Source organism: Anolis sagrei, chromosome 3 (genome assembly GCF_037176765.1).
Source record: "Anolis sagrei isolate rAnoSag1 chromosome 3, rAnoSag1.mat, whole genome shotgun sequence".
Classification (NCBI taxonomy): Eukaryota; Metazoa; Chordata; class Lepidosauria; order Squamata; family Dactyloidae; genus Anolis; species Anolis sagrei.
This window is the reverse complement of record NC_090023.1, coordinates 46,948,116-46,972,166: the sequence shown is the minus strand read 5'-3', so window position 1 is coordinate 46,972,166 and position 24,051 is coordinate 46,948,116. Positions and strand designations below refer to the sequence as shown.

Genomic DNA, 24,051 nt, shown 5'->3' with positions numbered 1-24,051 from the left:
CCATTCTCCTTTTTATGTCTTTTCCAAACCCATTGAATCATAGTTAATACTTCCGTATTTCATTTTTCAAAAGTTTGCCTTGATATAACTTGCTCTGCAATGTCGGTAAAATCCATATGGTTGTTGATTAGGATTGTTTGTTTAGCTTTTTCATTCCAGGAATATTCATCAGACTTTCCAATTAATATTCAACATTCTTGTGAATGGGGATGGAACACTAACAAGGAAATATTCTGTTGATCTGCTCATGGACCTGCTGAAAAATCCAAAAATTGCAGATTATCTTACAAAGTACGATTTTTAAAATATATTTACCAATATTCTGTTTTGTCTTTGAGTTTTTGCATTTCTAGTACATTTTGCCCTACTGAATACATTATGACATTGCTTCTTCTTCTTTTTGGTCCAACCCTTTCCTTTTAGTCCTATGCATAGGCTTTCGTTTAAACATAGATAGGCAACTGAATCTTTGGCCATCTCATCAACAATATAGATCCAGTTTCGAATCATTTGTTTTCAGATTTCAACCTAACTTTAAAGTGTCATAAAATGTTATAAATGCATACTGTTCATGAGATACTCTTAATACCCTTCATGTACTTCTATGTTTGAAGTCATCAGAATAGCTTTAGTAACGTTTTAAGGCTGAATAATGAACATGCAGCCAAGAGCTACAATTTATTCAGAAGTCTCCAAGCATAATTTTTCATTCTGTCCATAAATAGTTTTGAAACAATTGGGAACACTAAAGTTAGTTTAATATCTGGTCTTTTCTCAAAGCTGCTAAGCATAGTTTCCTACTGTAGATGATATGGGAAACTATATTCTAAATTAGAGGCTTCCTTCTATAAGCATTACACAATGGGGAAGTGAAAGAGCTACTTGTATAGGGAAAGGAGTATTTTATTGTTTTGCTCATTAGGCACAGTATGAGTATCTGAACAAAATTTAGTCTTTTTGAACCTTGGGAGTCCATTCATTTCTCTTATGACATTGAATTATATTAAATAATAAATATTCAAGATGAGAATCAACAATGATTATTGTTCATCTCTTTGAAGATCTCATTTTCCTTTGTCTCTTATAAATATAGGACAAATGTCAACATTGATTCTTTATTTCTTGCTAAACAATACAGGTATGAACATTTTACCTCCTGCCTAAGTCAAGTATTAGGCCTCCTTCATGGGAGGGATGCTGATTCATCAGCAAAGGTAATTTATAAATGAGCAGGCACACAATTGTATACTTTCAACAAAATCTTTCTAAGCTATTTTCCCAATTGAGGGTTAGCATTATATACTTTGTACAAAATTTGTATTCTAAATCAGTGTTTCTCAAACTGTGCTCCTCCAGATGTTTTGGACTTTAATTCCCAGAAATCCTAGCCAGCTTACCAGCTGTTAAGAATTGTGGAAGTCCAAAAGGAGCACAGCTTGAGAAACTACTCTAAATTTTTCAACATTTAATTCTATATTAGCTCTCCAGGAACTAAACATCGTACTTTGGCATGCTATAAACCTTTAAGAATGTTGAAGATATTGGCTTGTTAGGCTCGGTTTTCATCATGTAGTTTTATTGTTATAGTGGCATTAAACTTCATACTCATGGCTTCTGTTACTTTAAAAATAGTTTGCTGAATGAATTGTCATAGAATGTGCCAAAGAATTAGGGAAACTTCATTTTCCTTACATACAATTGTTGAGATAGCTAAATTGCTACTGAGTAGTCCTCAGCAAATACATTTGTTCTTTCTATGTTGTTTTCTGTGTAGATGTGTGGGTTTTACTGTGCATAGCTCCTTTTCATGTTGGTGAATCCTATGTCCACAAGACAATTCATATATAGGTTTGCTCTGCCATTCTGTAGTTGTTGCTTTATCTGTGGAAGAACTCAGGGTGTTTTTTCAAGGAATTTGTTTGAGTTAAGTCTTTTGTTGCTATTGCATTTAGATCCCAAAATGATGTTTTACAATACTCTAAAATACCCTTCTCCATTACTATAAGAAGGATTTTGCCGTGAAGATAAGAAAAATATTTTTATTTTTATGCATTTCATTCAGGTGTTAGAGTTACTCCTTGCCTTCTGTTCAGTAACAGAACTTCGTCATACTTTGCGTCAAGCAATATTGGAACCAAATAAAGCAAGCAGTGGAAGTTCAAGACTTGCAACTCGATCGAAACCTTCAGAGCCATCTGTTGTCTTAGTACATTGGTCAAACCAACCATTGGAAGCATCTGAAAAATGCTCAAATCTGGCCTTGGAGCTGTTCAAAGAGATACTTGAGGTATCTATTTTTTTATTAGTGGATCTGAATAGGTTCAAGTCCATTCATTGGACAAAGTGAGCATTTGATGTACTGTCTGAACTATGTACACAGAAAATGCAATTTATTATCCTTTTCACTAGTGACATGTTATAGTAGACATGGTACTGGCTTCCATCCAGTTGAATGTTGCTGATGGTTTTATATAAAGGTAAGTGTTTATTAGGACAAAAAATGTTCATATCTAAATTTATTTAGGAAAGAGATTAAGTTTAAGCTGCTGATTTGGCCTATATCCTAGATTTCTATATGGTTTTGTAAGTCAATTCTGCAGCTATTACATGTGAGTTAAATTACTGTTTCAAAATCTGTTTTGGGTCTGAAAAATTATAAGTTAGATGTTGTGTGCACAACAATTACAATTAAAACTGAACCAGCATAGGATTCTCTCGATATATCCTGTAATGAAAAATCAAAAATAGTGGGAAAGCATTCTGTGTTAAAGATATGATGTGAAGACTGAATAGTTTTAGACTAAGAAGTCAGATTTGGCAGCTGAGATAGAATAACATCTTAATCTGCAATTTAGTATTCACACTTCATTTATTATTTCTGCCACAGGATGTCATAGATACCGGTAATAGTACTACAGCAGAGCGCTTTGTGGATCTTCTCCTGCCTGTTCTCCTTGACCATCTTCATTGCCCAGATCATACAATGGAAGATGTGTTGGCAAAGAAGAAATGTGAAAGAATGATCAGAGCCATTGATATCTTGATAAATATCCTTGAAGCAAGTTTTATTGTGATGATTAAGTTTGTCAAGAAAGTGCTCTTTTGCGAAATAAACTTGGAAGAAATCAATTTGCTTTAGGACCAAAATGTTGTCTGAGCAATCTATAGAAGATACCTTGTCTGGTATTTAGACACAAATGAAAGCCACTTAAACTATATGTTCCTGTTTGAGCTTTTTGGCTAAAGGACCATATTTATTATATTGTGAGTTGCTGAAAAGTAGATAGAGAGTATTCTCTAGTTATCAGATATACTGTGGGATGCTGGTTTAAAACATGATTTTTCTTTAAAATGTATAGTTGTATAAAATGTATACAAATGTATAAAATATAAAATGTATAAAAAGATGACCAGTGAACTTCCTTAAGATCTGAAACTGTAAGTCAAGGCTCTATATCCTTAACTGAAAAATACCGCTTTGTGCAGATGACATGCTAAAAACGTATGTTACTAAAGTTCTCACAACTAGCAAATGTACATCTTTAATTGAACACCAGTTTACATGCAATGAGGTTGACTTTGGCTTTGGAGCAAAAGTAATGGATACTGAACTGAGGTGAGCAAAACTGAAAAAATGTATAGGCAGAATTGCTTAAGTTCATAGTTAACTTTTTAACTTAACTTTTTCTGCAAATAACAACTCCATTATGTAGTTGACGAATCTAGTAGCTGACAAGCTGTGCTTGATATTGAAGGCCTGTATGTTCATTTCAATATTCTGGAGATTTTTCTGTTATGGAAATATTTTTGGAAGCTTTGTTTAAGCTTGTTTGCACATTTTGAGAAGAGCAATATTACATAGTCAAAACACCACACTGGTAATATGTGAAAATGAAAATAACTACAGAAACATTTTTGATAAAAAACAGGAATGCCACCCCAAATTTGATCCCTTTATGTCAAGGAAGTAATTATTCAGGCAACAGAAGAGAGCGCCTATGGAGTTTGAGACTCTGTATACCTGCCTCATTCCTCCAGTGACCTTCCTATCTAAAGTAGAAAATTTTGCTGGCATTTCTTTATACGCTTACCTGACAATGAGCAGAAGCTTCCATGTGATTGTTAGGCCTGCAGTAACAGTAAACCTGGTCACACGGAGGTTCCTTTTTATATTCAAGCACCTGGTAAACTTTGCAACTTGGGGTGATAAGGACAGGACCAGCATACAGGGGCACCCAGGAAACAGATAAATAGCAAAATCAAAAAACTTTGGAAGAAATACATGGGCTCTCCACTGATAACTAACATAGAATTATTTTCGCTGATTGGTTTCATAGGATTTAAATTTTAAAACAATCAAGTTTTAACTGGTTTTAATATTGTCTCATAACTGTATTGCATTTTATTTTGTAAGCCATCATTATGGATTTTTAAAATACCTCTAAAGAGAGTATATAAATGCTAACAAACACAGATACAATAGCAATTAGGACAAGGGTAAAAACCAGGGCTGTGCAGTTTTTTCATAAGTCGTATCAATTTTGTAAAATTTGTACTTAGAACCAATGCGCAAGGGTGGCCTGCACCAAAAAACTTAAGAATGCAATGTTCCCAATACTTTTTCGTTTGAATTTTGTAAATCTCGGAAGCCTCCCAAAGTCAGTTGCATTTTCAACCTAAGGAAGCAAAGCTTTTCCTCTTTAAATTAGTGGCCTCTTGCCATTAGAAGAGGGAAGCAGCAGGGAGAAAGCAGAGTTCGCTGGGAAAGAGACTTCAGAATCACAGAATTCTGGGAAATGTAGTTTGGGAAGGTGAGGAGCCATATGCCAGAGAATTCAAAAGGCCCCACCCTAAACTACAATTTTCAGAATTCTGCTCAGCATCAGAAAGCTCCAATCAGGGGAGAAATTTGTCCCCACGTAGCAGCAGTCATCCAGTTCCAATAAATTGTTGAATCTGCAAAGAGGAGGACTGACCAATACTTCTCGAAAGTAAATCTCTATATCGTGCTGGGAAGAAATCCCTAAATTGAAATTCTATGGGTTAATATGAGAGATATTCTGTTGCAGCTTTTTTAAAAATAAGGTTTTGTCAAAACTTTTTAAAAATTCCCCAAAATCGGTAGATGTACAAATATTTCTGAAAGTTGGGGGGAATGATCCTTTGCTATCTTGTGCAGAGATATTTTAATTTATAGACAATTAAAGGAGATAGCTAATGCAGTGTTCAAAATGTTTATAAAAACTTTGAAAACTGAGTCGCCTAAGAGCTGAGAAGAGCAGTATACAAATAAAGTAAATAAATAAATAAAACTCCTCAAAAATCTGTGGATAAGTGAAACGTTCTGAAACTTGATGGACTAACAGTGGTAAATGTGTTCTACCATTGTAGCAAGTTTCACCCTAATAGCTGTAAAAATGAGGAGAAAAGAGCCCCTGAAATTTCCCCACTTGCACAATTACTGTAATGAAAAAGTAATGAATTTTTGTTACTCTCATTATAGCAATGAAATTTTCACATTTCATGATGCTTTAGAAACAAAATGGTGGCACCCCATAATTCTGTAATGGGTTGTGAAACTTTTTTTTTCAACAATTGCATGGTAAAAACACAATAGCCGGTATCAGTAGCTAGAGAAAGCTTGCCTTTCTTGATAGTTTAAACCTGTCTGCAAAATGAGAACAAAAAATAGAATGTGAAGAATTTTAAAGGTGATTACCACAGCCAAAAACATCATCAAGGTTTAGTCTTCCTTTCTTAACCCACTGTACACATAGTGATTAGGACATTTATTTATTTATTTATTTATTTATTTATTTATTTATTTACAGCATTTCTACTCCTCTCTTCTCAGCCCCGCATTTTGGGCCATGTTTGTACTTTTAGTAAGTTTTAAAAATGTTCATAGCATAGTTGGTGGTAGCTTGAATGTATTTATATTCAGAGGAGAAATTAGTTGAAGTAGAAATTTAATTAGGTAAATGTTTGATATATTTTCGTCTCTAAAATGAAACTATTCTATGCTAACTGTCAAATGCTTTATTTTCATTTCTATTTTTGTCCAGTAAGCTTGCTGCTGATCTAATCCTAAAAATGCTAGATCTCATGAGCAAGCTTAAGCAGTTGGTACCTAATATGGAAGTCAGCTTTTATAAAGTTCTTCAAGTAAGTCGTTTTGTGTGTTTTTATTTGATTCCTATTAAAAAGAGTGCATGATTACAATCATTTCAGTAGCAGTGAATAAGAGTATTATCAAAGTAATCTTCATTGTGAAAACATGCAAGTACTTAATTTTCCAATTCAGGCAAAAGTCATTCAACTTTCTTGAGGCTTTAGTCAACATAGCACTAATCAAATATTGTTAAGTAGGCTTATTACTTTAGCAATTACTTGTTCTACAGACAGTTAAAATACCACTGTTTATTTTCCCCATTTCAGATCAGTTTTTATTCATCTTTTTCATGGTGGGTATCCTGGGAAATGCATTTTGGTTCTGATATGGAAAGAGCAACATAGGTTTAGTTATAACTATAGTATATCTTCTTCTGTCTCCTCCTCTCTTTGAGGTAAAACATTTTTGAAAGAAAAAAAACCCCCAAACACAGAACTAAGGTGCCATTGATTGTAACACACATCACATTTTTGGAGTCCCTACAATGGGGGGGGGGGGGTACCTTAAAACTGCTGAAATGTGGTATATCACATGGTAGGAATTCAGCAGATAAAATGAAAATGTTTACAACATGTATTTCCTGTGGACTTGTTGTTTTTAAAGTTATAATTAAAACTGATTAATGTTTTGTGCCTAGGATCAGCGTCTGGTTACACCTTTGGCATTTGCTTTAACATCAGATCACAGGGAGCAAGTGCAGGCTGGACTCAGACTATTATTTGAAGCAGCACCATTACCAGATTTCCCCGCCATAATGTGAGTTCCTTCTAACATTTTTAAAAATTGTCTTTCATATTAATGTTATTGCTAAGTTGTTTTCCCTTGCAGTTCTCCCAGATTTTACCCCCATTTCAGAAGAGGCTTGTTTATTTATATTTAATTGCAGTTCTTTTTGTTCACGTTATCTTTTTTTGTTTTTTGTCTTTATACAGGCTTGGTGAGAGTATTACAGCTAATAATTCGTACAGACAACAGGAAGCAGAGCATGTATCCAAAAGAAGCCACATGCAAACATCCCTGACCTGTGTTAACTCACTGAAGTGCTCTATTAGTTGCCCTCCAAATGATGATGTTGAGATGCACAACGTTCAGGAACTGATAGAGAAACTCCAGTCTGGCCTGGAGGTTAATGTTTTTAATGTGCATCCTATTTTGATAAAAGCCTCTTTGTCGTGGTCTATATAAAATACAAGACATTCTGTTCCAAGCTACTGTTAGATTTTGGAGCTAGTAGTTCGGTATGGAATACACATTGGGATTTGGTGACACCACTGAAATCAGTAGGACTTACTTGCAGGCAGCTGAAGTTTGTTTATAGAACATTATGTTAATAGGAGACTTCTAAACTCTATTATTGACATTACATTTTCTTGAAATCAGCATTTCATAAGATTCCTAAGTGTACAATACAAATGAGTGTTAAATTGTTCTGTTTGCAGTGTAATGTTTACAGTAAATACAGGGCATCTGTTTTATGAAGTATCAATATAATTATATGTTTCTAAGAATGCCTTCTGTGAAGATTATTATGTTATTGATCTGTTAGTATGGGAAAGTGGACAAATGTTGATTATCTGCCAGTGCTGAATCCATTACTCTTATCAAGCATTTCTTTTATCCGTATGTTTAGAATCATAACTCAAGTTTTGCATGTTGTGTAGCAGCTCATACTGTCAACATTTCCCACAGATGAAGGAATCAGTCACAGACATAAGGATTTCTGAAATAATGGATGTATATGAGCAGAAATTGTCTGCATTAGCAGTGAGTACACATTTAATATGCTTGTTTCATGTGCATACTTTATATTTTTGTTTCAAATTAATTAGTTTCTGTTTTATTTTTAGTCTAAAGAAACAAGGTTGCAGGACCTTTTGGAAGCAAAGGCATTAGCTCTTGCTCAAGCAGACAGGCTTATTGCTCAGTATCGTTGCCAGAGAGCTCAAGCTGAAACAGAGGTGAGTAAAACTGAAATCATCAGACAAGAACTGAGTTAGTGTCTGCTCATTGCTACTACTGAAAAAGTCCTTACAACTGTGCACATTATTATTTCTTTAATTAGGTTATCCTATTTTAGAATATGACAATTCAGTCTGAATTATAAATAATAATAGTAATAATAATACTTTTTATTTCTTACTCACCTTTCCTCATGGCTCAATTTGTTTTAGCTACAATTATCAATTATAAGATGGAATTGCAGGGATGTCAAGTTCCAAAACAGTTTAAATTATATTTAAAAATTGTTATGTGCCTTTTGAAAGCTACTGGTTTAATACTGAATTCTCTTAGAGCAAAAAAGTGGGGGTTTTTTTTTTGGGGGGGGTTGTTTTTTTTTTTAGTTTTGGTTTTTTTTTTGTATTTTCACATGCATTTCTGTGCACATCCAATCTTTAGAACAGAGTTGGGAAACATGCATCAGACTAGCTTGGGGAGACATATTATATCCTTTACAGTGGGCACAACAGGTTACAAGCCTTTACACACACACACACACACACACACACACACATATATATATATTGCCTTTTTAAAAAGCAACTAAAACCCTTTTTATGCTCACAAGCATATAGAAAGGAGGACATACAAGATACCTGACACAAATATAATGGAATGAAATATGCAATGGCATGTTATTCTGGCTTTTAAAATTTTAATGTTTACATCTAAGCTTTGTTTGCAAATGCTTATCTTTTAAACTTGTATTTTAGCTGTGTTATGCCTAATTGGTTGTAATGTTTTACTGTTTTATGTTGGTGTCTAATGTGCTATTAGTTGATTTATGGTTGGTTTATTTGTTTTTGGTCGCACTTTATGGTATTGAATGTTTGCCGCTGTATGTTGTGAACCGCCATCAGGGAGATAGGGCGGACAGAAATAAAGTTTTATATTTTGGTGGACCTCGAAATATACTCCTAATAGTAGTAGTATTAGGAGCATGAGGTAATTTACTTTCTACTGGAATAATTCTCTATGTTTTTTCAAAAAGGCTAGGGCTCTTGCTTCAATCTTGAAGGATGCTGAACGAAAAAATGAAGATCTTGAGGCATTGTTAAAAGCACAGCAAGTAGAATCTGAACGGGCACAAAGTGATATTGAACAGCTCTTTCAACACAATAGAAAGCTCCAGACTATAGCTGAAGAGCATGAGCTACTAAAAAGATCTTCCATTGACCTCCTTCAAAAGTAAGACGCTTCATTATCCTGAAAGATAAGTAAATCCTTGACAACTCTCTCCTCTGGATAAGCATGTTTTATGATTGTATGTACTTTACCAAACTGATGTGCACCTAAAACATGAGTAAGATCTGGACTTCCTTGCAGAATTTGTTCATGCTCAAATAAGGTAGAATAAGGTAGAAACAGCCAAGTTATTGTGTTTAGTGTTAGGAAAAATCTCAGAGTTAAAACACAGTATCAGTCTTACAAGAGAAACAGTAGTTGTTATCCCATTCTGGTATGCAGAAGAAGTAAATGGTACTAGAAAACATGATACACAATTTGTAAAAAACTCATTGCAATTTGTAAAGAAGCAATACATCCATATTTGAATAAGACACTTCTCTCCTAAGATAAAATCATTCAGAAAATGAATTCTGTATTCAGGTCAACTAGATGCTTTCAGCCAGGAATTATTCTAGTAACTCAAGTACTCTAGCTCATTTGTGAGAACAACCATATCACTTACTATTAATAGCAAATTGCAGATAGAAATCAAACCAAATAGCCTCTGAAAAACAAGGAACATCGAGATGTGTAGAACTGGGAGAAAGAGGAGATATTTGCTCCTGAGAAACAGATCTGAAAATGCTCAGTAACCATGGACTGTCACGTGGAAGTTGGAGAAGGGGGGAAGTGTGCGCATGTAAGAGAGAGCAAAAGAGAGAATGAATCCTAGAGAAGGACATATTTGGGTGCCTGGAATCCTGAACCCTGACCCCAGTCCATTTTACAGATGTACATTTACCTGTAATGTGTTACATGGAAAAGTATGAATAATTTGCTGAGCAGTGAATTGATTGAATTTTCATGCACACAAGTGCCAGAAATACATGATCAGCATTGCATTTAAGCCTTGTACTGAAAGTCACGCTTGTGCTGTGACACCCACCTACAGACAAGCAATGTGAATGCCACCAAATTTTCTTATTTTGAAAGTAGGAACTCCAATGTGTTATCAAAATCTTGTGTTATGAAAACCCGCAGAACAGTCATCTCATTTAATAACAATAATTTAAACATTTTAGGTTTGAAGCAATAGAAAAGCAATATAATGATATGCAGCTGATGTGTAATTCATTGAATAAACAACTCGAGAACATAAAAAAGCTGAATGAGTCGCTCAAGCAACAGAATGACAAGTAAGTTCACCTCTTATTCAATTTGAAAAAGGCTGTTTTTCAGTGAACAATTCCTATAAATACTGCTTAAGGTAGCTTTTTTAATGTACTTGGAAGTTGATCCCATTTTTTCTTGTCTACACTGTGAAGACTATAGAACAGAGCAAATTAATTTGTAGTAAGAGTGAAATTATACTGCATGCCCTCTGTATCTGCTGGGGCTTGATCCCCTGCAGATCAAGGGACTGTTCAAGTCCCATTATGTACAATGGCATCCTTTATATAAAAAGAAGAAGAAAAGGGGTTTAGTTTTGGAATTTAAAAAATGTATTTTTGAGTCATGGTTGGTTGAACCTGTGGGTACAGAATCCATGGATACGGAAACCAACTGTTTTACTAAATATTTGTTAAAGTTTGTTATGTTTTTATTGAGTTCATTTTTTCATATCTGTGTAATATGCTTTGAGGCATTTTGAATTTGAATGAGATGCATTGTCTGGTTATTTCATTCTACTGAATTACATTTCAGCTTTTCATTTAGCCAGCTTGTCAGCTTCATTGTAAAAGAACATTCACTCTTATGGGTGAATGTGCACTTGACAAAAGTGCTTATAATTCTCTGCCAGAATGTTCTAGAACTACTTCAGAGAAAGAGACATGAGTTTTCCAAAAGGCAGCGCTGGCCCCATCACCAAACTAAAAATCCTAGGATTCAACAGGATAGAACCATGGCAGCTGAAAAGTTACTAAACTACTATAACTATATAATGTAAATATACTCTTAGGCTAATTCAGCACCACATGAAAGTGCATGTCCCTGTTTAACTTGTATTTATATTAGTTGCTTTCAGAATCACATGCATAATGAATCCTTTTTGAATATTTTTCAGTGGGATGGAGTACATTAGGTACTTTAAAAGAAAGAAGTAGGCACACAGACACCAGTACTGGGTTTTATAGTAGCTATATTGGTTACAAAGACAAGGGGGGGGGGGACATCATGTATAACAACAACAACATTTATTTATTTATTTATTTATTTATTTCTATTCTGCCCTATCTCCCTGGAGGGACTCAAGGTGGATTTCAGACATAAAAGGCAAACATTCAATGCCGAACACAACAACAATACATCCATAGTAATGAAATTTGGCAACCCAACATATAAATACAAATTATGACTTAACAAGTAAAATTATGACTTTATAACATATATTCAGCATTCACTAGTACATTCATACTCACCGTCCCTTCCCCGGTCAGGCCTGTTGCTGCTTTGCTGCAGATCTGGCACATATTCAAAAAGGAAAAGGATCTATTACGTAGAGCTTTTTTGGTTATCCACTATTTGGTTGGGTTGCTGTGAGTTTTCTGGGCTGTATGGCCATGTTCCAAGAGCATTTTCTCCTGAGGTTTTGCCCACATTTATGGCAGGCATCCTCAGAGGTTGTGAGGTCTGTTGAAAACTAGGCAAGTGGGTGCATATATCTGTGGGTTGTCCAGGGTGGGAGAAAGAACTCGTCTGTTGAAGGCAAATGTGAATGTTGCAATTGGCCAGCTTGATTAACACTGAATAGCCTTGCAGCTTCAAAGCCTGGCTGCTTCCTGCCTGGGGGAATCCTATGTTGGGAGGTGTTAGCTGGCCCTGGTTGTTTCCTGTCTGGGATTCCTTGTTGTTTGAATGTTGTTCTTTATTTACTGTCCTGATTCTAGAGGTTTTTTAAAAAAAATACTGGTAGCCAGATTTTGTTCATTTTCATGGTTTCCTCCTTTCTGTTGAAATTGTCCACATGCTTGTAGATTTCAGTGGCTTTATGTCAGACTACACAGAGAAGTTTTGAAAAGTTCTTCCGCCTAGTTTTGGCAAATTGTCCTGTCCTCTGGCAGCCCCTATCCCAATCCATGCTGTGTTTAAAAGATATATTTTTAGTGACAGTTGTCACCATGGCTGATTGGATGAGTAACTGTTTCAAGAAATTGTATTTAATTTCTTCCTGTTGAGTACAGTTAGGCTGGAATGTAGCTATATGAGATCCAATTTAAGTTATAATTCAGAATGATGTTCACATACACATTTTTTCTGAAAGTCCCTTGCAGAGCCCAGATTGTGAAGCTGATATTGATTGAATTGATTGGTTGAATTTATATCCTGCATTTTTCCTAAGCTGAGTTTCAAGGCAGTTTATAATATTGTAAAACAATTAGGATAAATTGTTATTTTTAAGTTTTATGGGCTTTATGTCCATTTTCCAGAAGCATTCGCTCCTAATGTTTCACCTATGACAGACATCCTCAGAGGTTGTGAGGACCTCGCCACCTCTGAGGATGTCTGCTATAGATGCCGGTGAAACGTCAGGAGATAATGTTTCTGGGACATGGCCATACAGCCCAAAAAACTTTTTTTAAAAACCCAGTGATTCCACCCATGAAAGCCTTCGACAATAATTAGGATAATAACATTAATTTAAATAAATAAAAATACTATTTTAAAACCTAATTGAAATAGAAGCACTTCTGTCTTGTTTGGATTGTGTTTCTATTTGTTTTACCCTCATTAAGTTCATTTTTGACAGGAGACACTTGTTTAGTCAGAAACAGCTTCCTGGAATTGGATGGGAAAAAGACGTATATCATCAGCATACTGCAAACTTTTGCATTTGGGGCTCTTTTAAAAATAGAATGGATATTGAAGTATGCATTCACCTTTGTCCAAAGCAAGAAATTCAAACTAAGTTTCCTTTCTTTTCTCATTTTTTTTAAAAAAGAAAGAAAAGAAATTGAGTGTTCATATGGGTAGATCAGAATTAGACTCATTCAGCATTTCCTGGAATGGATTATGGAAGGGGAAAACCCAGTTGACGTTAATGGTGGTGGAAAACAACACTACCTTATATGTTGCCTTTCGGTTTAGTTGAGAAATGAGATCTGTGGCTGTTTTACTTTCTAATGTATAATGCTTTAATGTCAAGGAAGATAAAGTAAAAAATACCCTATGTACGTAATAATGTAATTCAGCAAAAATAACATCTCAGCTATTTTTACATAGCATGTTCCCACATACCAAGTTCAAATGCTAGGTTACAACTAGATGTACATCTATGGTAGATGTACTGTTGCTCTAGCTGTTTGGTGAAAGGTGTGTCTTCTGTGGATAACAAAATGAAGGAATGCTTCAAACTTTGCTAGTATCAGTAAATGTTGTAGTATTTTCCTCTGAAGACAAGGAAAAGGGCTTCTCTTAAATTCATCTATGGAAGAACTGTAATGTTCACTTTTTCAGAACTGCTGCTCAATTGATGGAAACAGAAGAGCAAAGAAAAGAACTGCACAAACAGTTGCAAGACAAAGATGCAAAAATATCAAGTAAGTTAGTGCTGAAGCATTCTGCTTCTGTATCAGCTTCATTTGACATCTTGATTTATTGAGCAAAGGGGCAAAATACAATTGTATTCTTGTATATTTGAAAGCTTTAAGACTGAAGTCATAATTTCTGGGAAAATATCTCAGGGACTATATGATTTTTCACATTGCTCTCAATAAGCAAATATAGATACCCACATTTAGAGTATTTTTGCTACCCTCAACACTCTTGTCAGGCTCTCTCAGTTTTAAAATAGCCATTTTCCTGTTAGCTTTATGAGGGTGAAGCTTAAGAAAACCCTTACTGGTTTGTATCAGTAAGTTTGCCTGGGGAAAGGTAGCCATTTTAGATTAGAGTTATTACCACCAAGGAATCTTGGAAGCAAGATGTGTCTATAGTTGGTCACAGCAAGATCCAGACTTGGACAGGCCATTTCAAGCCAATCACCACTACTATTCTGGGAACTCAATCGATTATACTGATCTACTTTTGATCAGTGGCAGCCTGTGCAGTTTCCAGCAAGGTGCCAAGCCTCAATAGGAGAGGCCTCTCTCAGCCTCTGGCCTGATCACCTTGGGCATCGGTTGCCCCAGAGGCCCTTTACCATAGAAAATGAGCAAGACAGACTTTCACCTGTCCTTTGTCTACAGCGCTGTTTTTCAACCTGTTGGTCCCCAGGTGTTTTGGCCTACAACTCCCAGAAATCTCAGCCAGTTTAACAGTTGTTAGGATTTCTGGTAGTTAAAGGCCAAAACATCTGGGACCCACAGGTTGAGAACAACTGGTTTACAGAATTATCCACTAGTAGTGACTTCAAAAACAACCAGTTACCTTCACACTTTAAGTATGGACTTTGTTGTGGGGAAACCAAGATAGTGGTAGAGTAGAGTAGAGATAGGCCCAAGACCAATTAAGACCTCACTACCTCTGAGGATGCTTGCCATAGATGCAGGCGAAATGCCAGGAGAGAATGCCCTAGAACATGGCCATATAGCCCGAAAAAAACTACAACTTAATTAAGAAATCGTTACCTTTTCTCTAAAGCAGTAGCCTAGACATTGAATCTGTGGGGTTTCTTGCTCAAACAGGAAAGCAAACCAGCATCCCCCAAGCTGAAGGAAAGTTAAGACACATTAGCAGAAAAGACATTTACAGCAGCTTGGATGCAACAGTACAACTCTTGTATGATTTTTTGAAAAGATCTCAGCTGTTTCCCTGATAAGGAAAAATGCTGTGGTAGGTGGGTTTGAGGGATATAGCAAAAGCTATGGAACTTCAAAGGTGTTATCTACCTTGACTATGGCAAGAATGACATCAATACTGGAGATTTCATACTTCAGTTAGCTTCTAGTGATATCAGTCAGGAAAAAAGTTTAATCAAGAAAATGTTATGTTCCTCTCCTATCTGCCCTAACAGAACTATGAATAGAGAGATATTTATTTATTTATTTTGAGTATTCATATCCCGTCCTTCTCACCTCTGAAGAGGGACTCAGGGTGGCAACCGTTAGATGCCAGACAATACATTAAAATACACAGTTACAATTAAAACAACAATTAAAGCAATTATAAACATTCAATTTAAAACAGTCCGTTGGTTCAAAATCATAGTCCAGTTCAATCCATTGTGGTCACTTAAAACATTTTCTTCCCAGTTGCTACATCTACTGCTCAAATGCTTGATCCCACAGCCAGGTTTTAAGTTTTTTACAAAAGGCCAGGAGGGAGGGGGCAGACTTAATTTCATTGGGGAGGGAGTTCCACATTCATTTGAATATGCAAGAGTCATTTTCTGTAATTGCATACAGATACTTTCTGCTGTGACTCTGTGCTCATTAATGGGAGTTCCCCAATCGCAGTATAGTGCACAAGTCCCATCCACAGATATGACAGCTCTGGCCCAAGAAGGGCATTTCAGAGTTAGAATTGTAGAGTCATAAAGTTGGAAGAGACCACATGGGCCATCCAACCCAACCTCTTGCCAAGAATCAGGAATATCACATTCATGAAGTTAATGAATCTACAGTCGCAGTTGCAGTACTGTCTGTACTGCATTTATGGTGACTAAGTTGTTTTTACAGTAGCTAATTCAAGTAATATTCATCTTATGTTGAGGAAAATTATGATTTTTGAAAGACTTGTAAAGCTATATTTCAAAAATTATTGTTAATGATCTTTGATAACACCATGTAAACAAATTTTAAAAATGTTCTGCTCCTGATTTGAAGGTGTTATTCCTGTTTAATTGTGTGGTACTTACTTTGAAAGTACTGTATTTTCTGACGTATAAAACTATTTTTTAACCCAGGAAAATCTTCTCAAAAGTCAGGGGTCATCTTATAGGGCGGGTGTCATCTTATAGGGCGGGTGCTGAAACTTCCAAACTGGACTGGAGAATCTGTGGTCACCACATATGGTGGGAGTAGCTTGAAAACGGCCGCAGACACATCCCCACTGTATGCGGTGACTGTTTGAAAGCAGCAAGGGTGGCACTGTACAAGTACAGTAGAAGAAAATCTACTCACTAGCATTCGTAGAAAGAAATGACTTAACGCGGTCCCGATGCGCCTCACCGGGAAAGTGTAAATGAAGGGCGGGAAAGCTGCAAGCGTCCGGGACGTGCGGGGCATGGAAAAACGAAATAGAGCAGGACTGTGCCCAGAAAAAAATGCCTCTTTTACCCGCCTGGGACGTCCTTGTATCCTATTACCATACCTCCTTCTCTGCCTCTCAGATCTTGCTCCTGAGGACTGCAGTGCAGTGGCACAGGCACACATGTGCGAGATCTGAGAGGCAAAGAAGGAGGTATGGTAATAGGAAAATTACTACATCAAAATCAAATCTGATGGGGTTTTTTTGTTTTTATTTGGTGTGCATGTGAAGAGGGGTAATTTTATACAGTGAGCATATGTTAAACTATATTTTAACTAGAAAAGTTGGGGGTTGTCTTATACGCCCAGTTGTCTTATACACCGGAAAATACAGTAGTTGTTATACTCATTGAAAAACTATAGCAAAATGTGCTGCAGGACATCCCACAAAAACAACATTTTTGCAATTTAATAAGCTTTCCTCATGTTTTTATGATAGAAACAATTAGGAAATTACATTTATAACCCAGAAACAACAATTGTGTTACACGGTGTAACCAGACAGCTGAAAAGGATGCTTTGGAGTTCAAATATCTCAAGATGATTTTGTCGTTAATTATAAAATATATATTTCAGTAGGTAAATGCTGAAGACTATGAAAGAAATGACTGATGTTCAGTAGGTGGCAGTACTGTCTAATTCAATAGTAGTGTGCGGGAATGTTGCTGTTCAAGAGTGTTTTTCAGGTACTAGGCAAAAGCATGGCTGTCTCTCAATTATTTCCAAAAGGTCTGCAACAGAAGGCAAAGATTCAGGAAGAAAAATTGAAAGCCAGGCAGAAGGAAAAAGCAGATATGGAGGAGACCATAGACATCCTTAGAAAAGAACTGAGCAAAACAGAACAGGCAAGGAAAGAACTTAGCATTAAGGTAAGTTATCTTTGGAAGTTTATTTGATATCAAGATTATCAAAGCAAAAGAACTAAACATCTGGTCACCATAGTTAGGAATATATACTATTGTATGAACGGTGTAGATGGAGGTTGCAATTCATTTACATAGTAGTAAGTCCCTTTGAACTCTGAAATTTATTTCTTAATATCCTGTTAAGGATTGCATTCTCAGTCTTATAACAAGGTTTGAGACTGGAGCAATAGGAATAAGTTTTCATTGTTCTATATTATTTCAGAGAAATAGTGCTGGAACCCAATTGGTTTTATGCAACAGATAAAGTCAGAATGCCCCCAAATCTAACAGACACTTTGCTGAAAGCAGGGCTGATCTATAGTGTTTCTCAAAATGGATTTGTTACTTTGAATTTTAACTTGCAGTATATCTTGTCTTTGATTGATCACTTGTGGTTGCATTATTGGCAAAAGCATGCCTTTCGTTGCACTTTGCAGCTCGGCGCTTTCACTTTTAAACTCTTTGCTATGAAGGAAAGAATGAACCAGACAAGGTCCTTTTCTTAAAAAATAGTTTGATTTCTTCTTTTGACCTTGTAGCTTACAGCTTATGTCAAATTGATTATCAAAAATGGATGTGTTGATTCAGTAAAAAATTAGTGTGATGCAATATTTTTTTCTTAAGGCTTAGCTTCTGTAAAGTATCATACTAATTCATGCTTTATATGTAGTAGCGATGGTCTATATGCAAATATGTGGGTATGGTTCAGATTTCTGGCTTAATTTTGTTCTGTTCTTTCTGCACTTAATGCCATAAACTCACTTCTGTTTCCATAGTGCAGCAGCAATAGTGTAGTTTTACAAATTAAGACATACTACCCAAATACAGTCAACATTTTTTAAAGTAATTAACAGTTTATGTGTTGTTGAAGGCTTTCATGGCCAGAATCACTGGATTGCTGTGAGTTTTCTGGGCTGTATGGCCACGCTCCAGAAGCATTCTCTCCTGACATTTCGCTCACATCTATGGCAGTCATCCTCAGAGGTTGTGAGGTCTATTGGAAACTAGGCAAGTGATGTTTGTATATCTGTGGAAAGTCCAGGGTGGGAGAAAGAATTCTTGTCTGCTTGAGGCGAATGTGAATTTTGCAATTAATCATATTGATTAGCATTTAATGGCCTTACAGCTTCAAAGCCTGGCTGGTTACGGCCTGGGGGACTCCTTTGTTAGGAGGTGTTAGCTGGCTCGGATTGATTCTTGTCTGGATTTCCCCTGCTTTTTGAGTGCCGCTCTTTATTTACTGTCCTAATTTTAGAGGTTTTTTGAAAATACTGGTAGCCAGATTTTGTATATTTTCATGGTTTCCTCCTTTCTGTTGAAATTGTCCACGTTTGTGGATTTCAATGGCATCTCTGTATAGTATGACATGGTAGTTGTTAGAGTGGCCCAGCATTTCTGTGTTCTTAAATAATATGCTGTGTCCAGCATATCAAGTGCACTTCTACGCTTCATCAAGTGCACTTCTATGGCTGACTTCTCAGGTTGAAATAGTCTGCAGTGCCTTTCATGTTCCTTGAATTCCAGACAAGAATCAATCCGAGTCAGCTAACACCTCCCAACAAAGGATTCCCCCAGGCAAGAAGCAGCCAAGCTTTGAAGCTGCAAGGCTATTAAATGCTAATTAAGGTGGCCAATTGTAACATTCACACCTGTTTCAAGCAGACAAGAGTTCTTTCTCCCACCCTGAACATTCAACAGATATATAAACCTCACTAGCCTAGTTTCCAACAGACCTCACAACCTCTGAGGATACCTGCCATACATGTGGGTAAACATCAGGAGAGAATGTTTCTGGAACATAGTCATGCAGCTCAGAAACCTCAAAGCAACCCTGTCACAGACTATGGTTTTCTATCAAATTGCAAGTCCAGTTTAGATGCCACATTTATTAAACTTGTTTTAACTGTGGTTTAATTTAACCCATGAATGGAGTCTTACACTCCCCCAGTTTACTAGGTGATAGACTTCAGAAAGAGAGCGAGATTGCTGAATGGTATATAATATGTACTTTTAGGCCTCATCTTTGGAAGTCCAGAAGTCACAGCTGGAAGGGCGATTGGAAGAAAAGGAGTGCTTGGTCAAACTCCAGCAGGAAGAACTGAACAAACACTCTCATATGATTGCAATGATACACAGCTTAAGTGGTGGGAAGATCAGTTCAGAGACTGTGAATCTCAGTTTATAGAATCTGATTCCTTACAGTAATGTTTCACTAAAAAGAGGCAATTAAAGTAATGTATGCTTTCATGAATGCTGTGTAAAAGAAATCCCAGTTTTGTAGAGAATTGCCACATATAAATATATATACGTAATAATTAAATAACAGGTTTTTTGAAGGAAATTGGCCCCAATAACTTCATATGACACTGATGCTCACAGTGTGAGGGCCGTGTCATACATTTTAAAAGGGGCAAAGTCAAATTGTTGCCAATACACATACTGTCACATATAATGGGAATTGGGGCAGGGTGAGTGATAGTCCACTTTCAACTGATTTTACCTTTATCAATTTGTATGTTGATTTTTTAAAAAATGGCTTGTATATAGAATTCAACACAGCACAATCCATCTATCTAACATAAATGCAGAGATGAAATAGAAATAGGCAAAAGCAATGTATATATGAAAACATATTTTTTTGTAAAGTTGTATTGTCCAATCTTAATTACAACAGAATGAATTGAACGTGCCTTTAAAAATATCGCTGCCTAAATACTGTTTCTTGAAGAAATTTTAAAAAATGCCAATACTCATGCTTATTCGGTTCTGTAGGTTTCTGAAAATATCTTACAACTTTATCAAGCATCCACACATTATTGCTATTCCTTTTTGGTCTAGTGTTTTAAATCTTTGTTCAATTTTTAGTACATTTTGATATAACAAAAAAAGCACAATTCATGCACATTTAAACCATTGTATGAACATTTTTAAAGTAACAATTTTAATGAAAAGGATATACTTAAAAGCAAAGACGTGAACTTTGCTAAGGTATACTTTGTATGGCGCCTGTGCATTTTAATGAATGAAACATGATGATAATGGGAGGCATTAACATTCTGAAACTCTTAGTACTAAATCCATTTAGAGTGCAGTGATGTTGAGCCAAAATGTCAACAAATGTTTTTGTACTTTGTTTCAAGCTTCTGTTGTTTCATTCTTGTGCCCAATAGGTACAATTGATGCTGTCAATTATATTTTTGTGAGTGTGTCCTTTAGTGTCTCCAACCCAATGGAAGTGTTAGACATTTCAATGAAATATTTATTATTTGTAGTTGTTCTTTTATCATTTTTGTTGTCGATGTCATCATTTGTGTCTGAGAAGAAAAATAAAAATGTAATTCCCAAATTGTGTGTCAAATGGATGTTATGAAACACAAGTAACTCAATTCCTACATGCATTTTTTAAAATGGGCTTTTATCACTTGCTCTTTAAGCCATATTTGTTTAATAATAATAATAATAATAATAATAATAATAAGTCTTTATTTATACCCCACCACCATCTCCCCGAAGGGGACTCAGGACAGCTAACATGAAGCCAAGCCCAAAATTACAACAAAATATAATACAAGTATAGCAAAATAAAATACAAAAAGCAAAAATACCATCAAAATAAAAACATAATAAAATAAAATAAACAATTCCAAAATGACATGATAAAGGAATGGGACACATGCTGCTTATAACAAACAAATAAGAGCAGCTGTTTTATTTGGTTTTCAAAGCCTTGTTCTGCTAGACAAGGCATGGGCAAACTTTTTAACTTGGGGGTCGCATGGCAGGCCGGAACCATGCAGTTCTCCCCAAGTCCCCTTCCTGCCCTTTCCTTCCCTTCTTCTCTTTTGGAGGCAGAAAGTGAAGGAAAAACAGGAAACTTTTGGATCCCAAAAGGGTTGATCTTGGTCAGAATGAGATAGTGGACGAGAGGAAAGGAGGAAGTAAAAGGAGAAGGGATGGAGGAAGAGGAGGATGGAAGGAAGGGTGGAAGGGAGGGATGAAAGAGTGAAGGAAAGACAAAAGGGAAGGAATGAAGGAGAAAGAGAGGGGGAGAAGGAGGGTGGAAAGAAGGAAGGAAGGACAAAAGGGTAGGAGGGAAGGATGGAGAGAGGAAGGAAAGAAAAGGAAGGGAGGAAGAGAAGGATGGAAGGAAAGAAGGGTGGAAAAGAATGGAGGGAGGGAAGAGCGAAGGAAGAAAGACAAAAGGAAAGAGAAAGAGGGAAGGAGTGATGAAAGAGAAGGAAGAAAGGGTAGAAGGGAAGGAAGGGAGGGAAAAAAGGAAAGGGAGGAAAGAGAAAGAAGGATATAATAGAGAAAGGACAGCCTAAGAAAAGAGCCGAAGGGGCCGCATCGGGTCCCGGGCCTGGGTTTACCCATACCTGTGCTAGGCAGTGGGACTAGGATTATTTCTGTAATAATCCAATATTTGGCAAGCTTTTGTAAATCAAAAAATCTATGGAAATATATTTTGAGATTGTATCTTTACTTGTTATAGCCATTTGATATTATTTCAACTGCTGTGAAATGCTAAGATTTGTAAGTTTGTGAGGTGTAGTAATATCCTGTTAAAATGTTATTGCCTCTTGGAAGATAGAGTCAGGGAAGTAAGAGGCTGGGAGGTGACAGTTTGAACAGGAAGGAAATACGAGCTGTATATATGAAAGAGCAGAGTCAGGCAACCTCTGAGACAAGTTTTGTGAAGTATTGCTATTTGTAATCCTGTAAATATACCAATAACAAAGGAAACAGAGCAACAAAGTATGATACTTAGGATTCTTTTACTATCAAAGTATAGTGTACTCAATGCATGATAACACTGCAGCTCTCTAGCGAGGAATTCTAAGCATCTCACCAAACTACAAGTCACAGGACTTTGTGGAAAGGATCCATGACAGTTGAAAGTGGCATCAAACTCCTACGACTGTGCAATGCTGTCAGTGACCCTGAACTTCAAAAGTAATACCTTTATTCCAGGATCACCTTGAATAAGCTGGGCCTGCTTAGTAGTCTTTCCTAAATAAAGTTAAATGTATTATGCTAGGATAATGTCTTTAGAGCACTGGCAGCTCCAATGAATTTTGGATTCTTGGTGTAGTAGTTGGTATTATGTTATTAAAAACTAATTTTGTCAGGAGGCAGCTGTTGCCTTGGCTGGTCATAACTGTAAAATATTTAGGCATATTGTTTGCGTTAGAATTGGTTACATTTCAACTGTCTTATAAAGCAGCCAAACAGCTATGACGTCTGAAAGGAAATAAAAGGACATAGTAATTTCAAACTGAAAAAGGCTCATATGATAAGCTTTGAAAAACACTTTTATCAGTTGCGTTAGATTCTAGCTTGATTGCAGAAAATAAATGGCTAGGGTTACCGCTTCTTCATTTGTATTGCGTCAACACCCTCTGTTTTTCTCACTCTGTCTCCTGAGGACATAGCTTCAAAATACATTTTACCCTATTTGTTACTCATACTCAACAACAGAAACCAGGGTTCTGCAATTATTTTGCTTGCAAGTCCTATCCATATTGTGAATGCCACTCTAGTCCAGACCATTTCATGCAGCTCATGAAGTGAGCTCTAAACAACAACAGCTTACACCACAATAAATATTTCATCTTCTTTACTAAATTATTTGTGGCCTTTACAAGCCACTCTTCTATCTTAGGATACCAGTGGCATTTCCAGTTGTTGAGATGGATCTATATTCAGTCCAATCGTTACAATCATTACTCCTTATTCATTATTACCTTAAGCCCTATTCTCAGTAAAAGTGCATTTATATCCACCTATGTTTTCACTGTATAAAACTCAAGTGCAAACTAAACATGATGTGGCAGATATCTAAAGTGAGAAGCATTAGCAGGGCTAGAGTTAGGTCATGTTCAGAATGTGATAAGGTTTTCCCTTCCTTGAAGTAAGACTTCAGTACTAGAGTTGTCCCTCCAGAGTTGATGATTCACAGATTTGATTTTAAATGTTCTTACTAGGAATTTAGATTCACCAGTATGACTCTATAGTCAACTTCATCCAGTCATGTTGGATGACCTAGAGATTTCTCAAGATAACATGTCTCTAGGGATCTCTGGATCATCGAATCGTTGAGTTGGAAGAGACCCTGTGGGCCATCCAGTCCAACCCCCTGCCAAGAAGTAGGAAAATCGCATTCAAAGCACCCCTGACAGATGGCCATCCAGCCTCTGCTTAAAAGCCTGCAAAGAAGGAGCCTCCACCACACTCTGAACAGCTCTTACAGTCAGGAAGTTCTTCTATTACCAGCATCCAGTAGAAATTTATCATAGAGTCATGCTGGGAGATCTCTTAGGTTAAAAAATAGTTTTTTCTTTCATGTGTGTGTGTGTGTGTGTATGTATGTGTGTACACACATATATATATATATAAAACTTTCATGGTGGCTCTGCCCCTATACCTAACAAATGTGGAGGACTGACTGTGTATCCATCTGGCCAGTAGATCTTGATCTCCAAATAGAGAACAATATGATGCTTGTCATAAGTATTCTGGTCAGTTTGGGTACTGTAGGTATGGGAGGACATGTGTCTCTCCAGATGCTGGGGCATCATATTTTAGTGTGCACTGGTCACTCAGGCTGATAGAAGTGTCAGTA

General features: G+C 36.4%; 1 protein-coding gene across 1 annotated transcript in view; it reads left to right on the top strand.

The window, feature by feature from the left end:
* CIP2A (cellular inhibitor of PP2A) overlaps window positions 1–20,775 on the top strand; it is a 31,923-nt gene extending 11,148 nt beyond the window's left edge. The window contains exons 7-21 of the mRNA XM_060770658.2: window positions 146–291; window positions 1,139–1,214; window positions 2,063–2,287; window positions 2,888–3,047; window positions 3,475–3,616; window positions 6,066–6,165; window positions 6,810–6,928; window positions 7,105–7,297; window positions 7,862–7,936; window positions 8,020–8,130; window positions 9,162–9,358; window positions 10,420–10,533; window positions 13,793–13,875; window positions 17,254–17,393; window positions 19,444–20,775. Of these exons, the coding sequence (XP_060626641.2) occupies window positions 146–291; window positions 1,139–1,214; window positions 2,063–2,287; window positions 2,888–3,047; window positions 3,475–3,616; window positions 6,066–6,165; window positions 6,810–6,928; window positions 7,105–7,297; window positions 7,862–7,936; window positions 8,020–8,130; window positions 9,162–9,358; window positions 10,420–10,533; window positions 13,793–13,875; window positions 17,254–17,393; window positions 19,444–19,614 (2,052 nt within the window). The 3' untranslated portion in view covers window positions 19,615–20,775. The remainder of the gene's footprint in view (window positions 1–145; window positions 292–1,138; window positions 1,215–2,062; window positions 2,288–2,887; window positions 3,048–3,474; window positions 3,617–6,065; window positions 6,166–6,809; window positions 6,929–7,104; window positions 7,298–7,861; window positions 7,937–8,019; window positions 8,131–9,161; window positions 9,359–10,419; window positions 10,534–13,792; window positions 13,876–17,253; window positions 17,394–19,443) is intronic.
* Window positions 20,776–24,051: the final 3,276 nt, after the last annotated feature.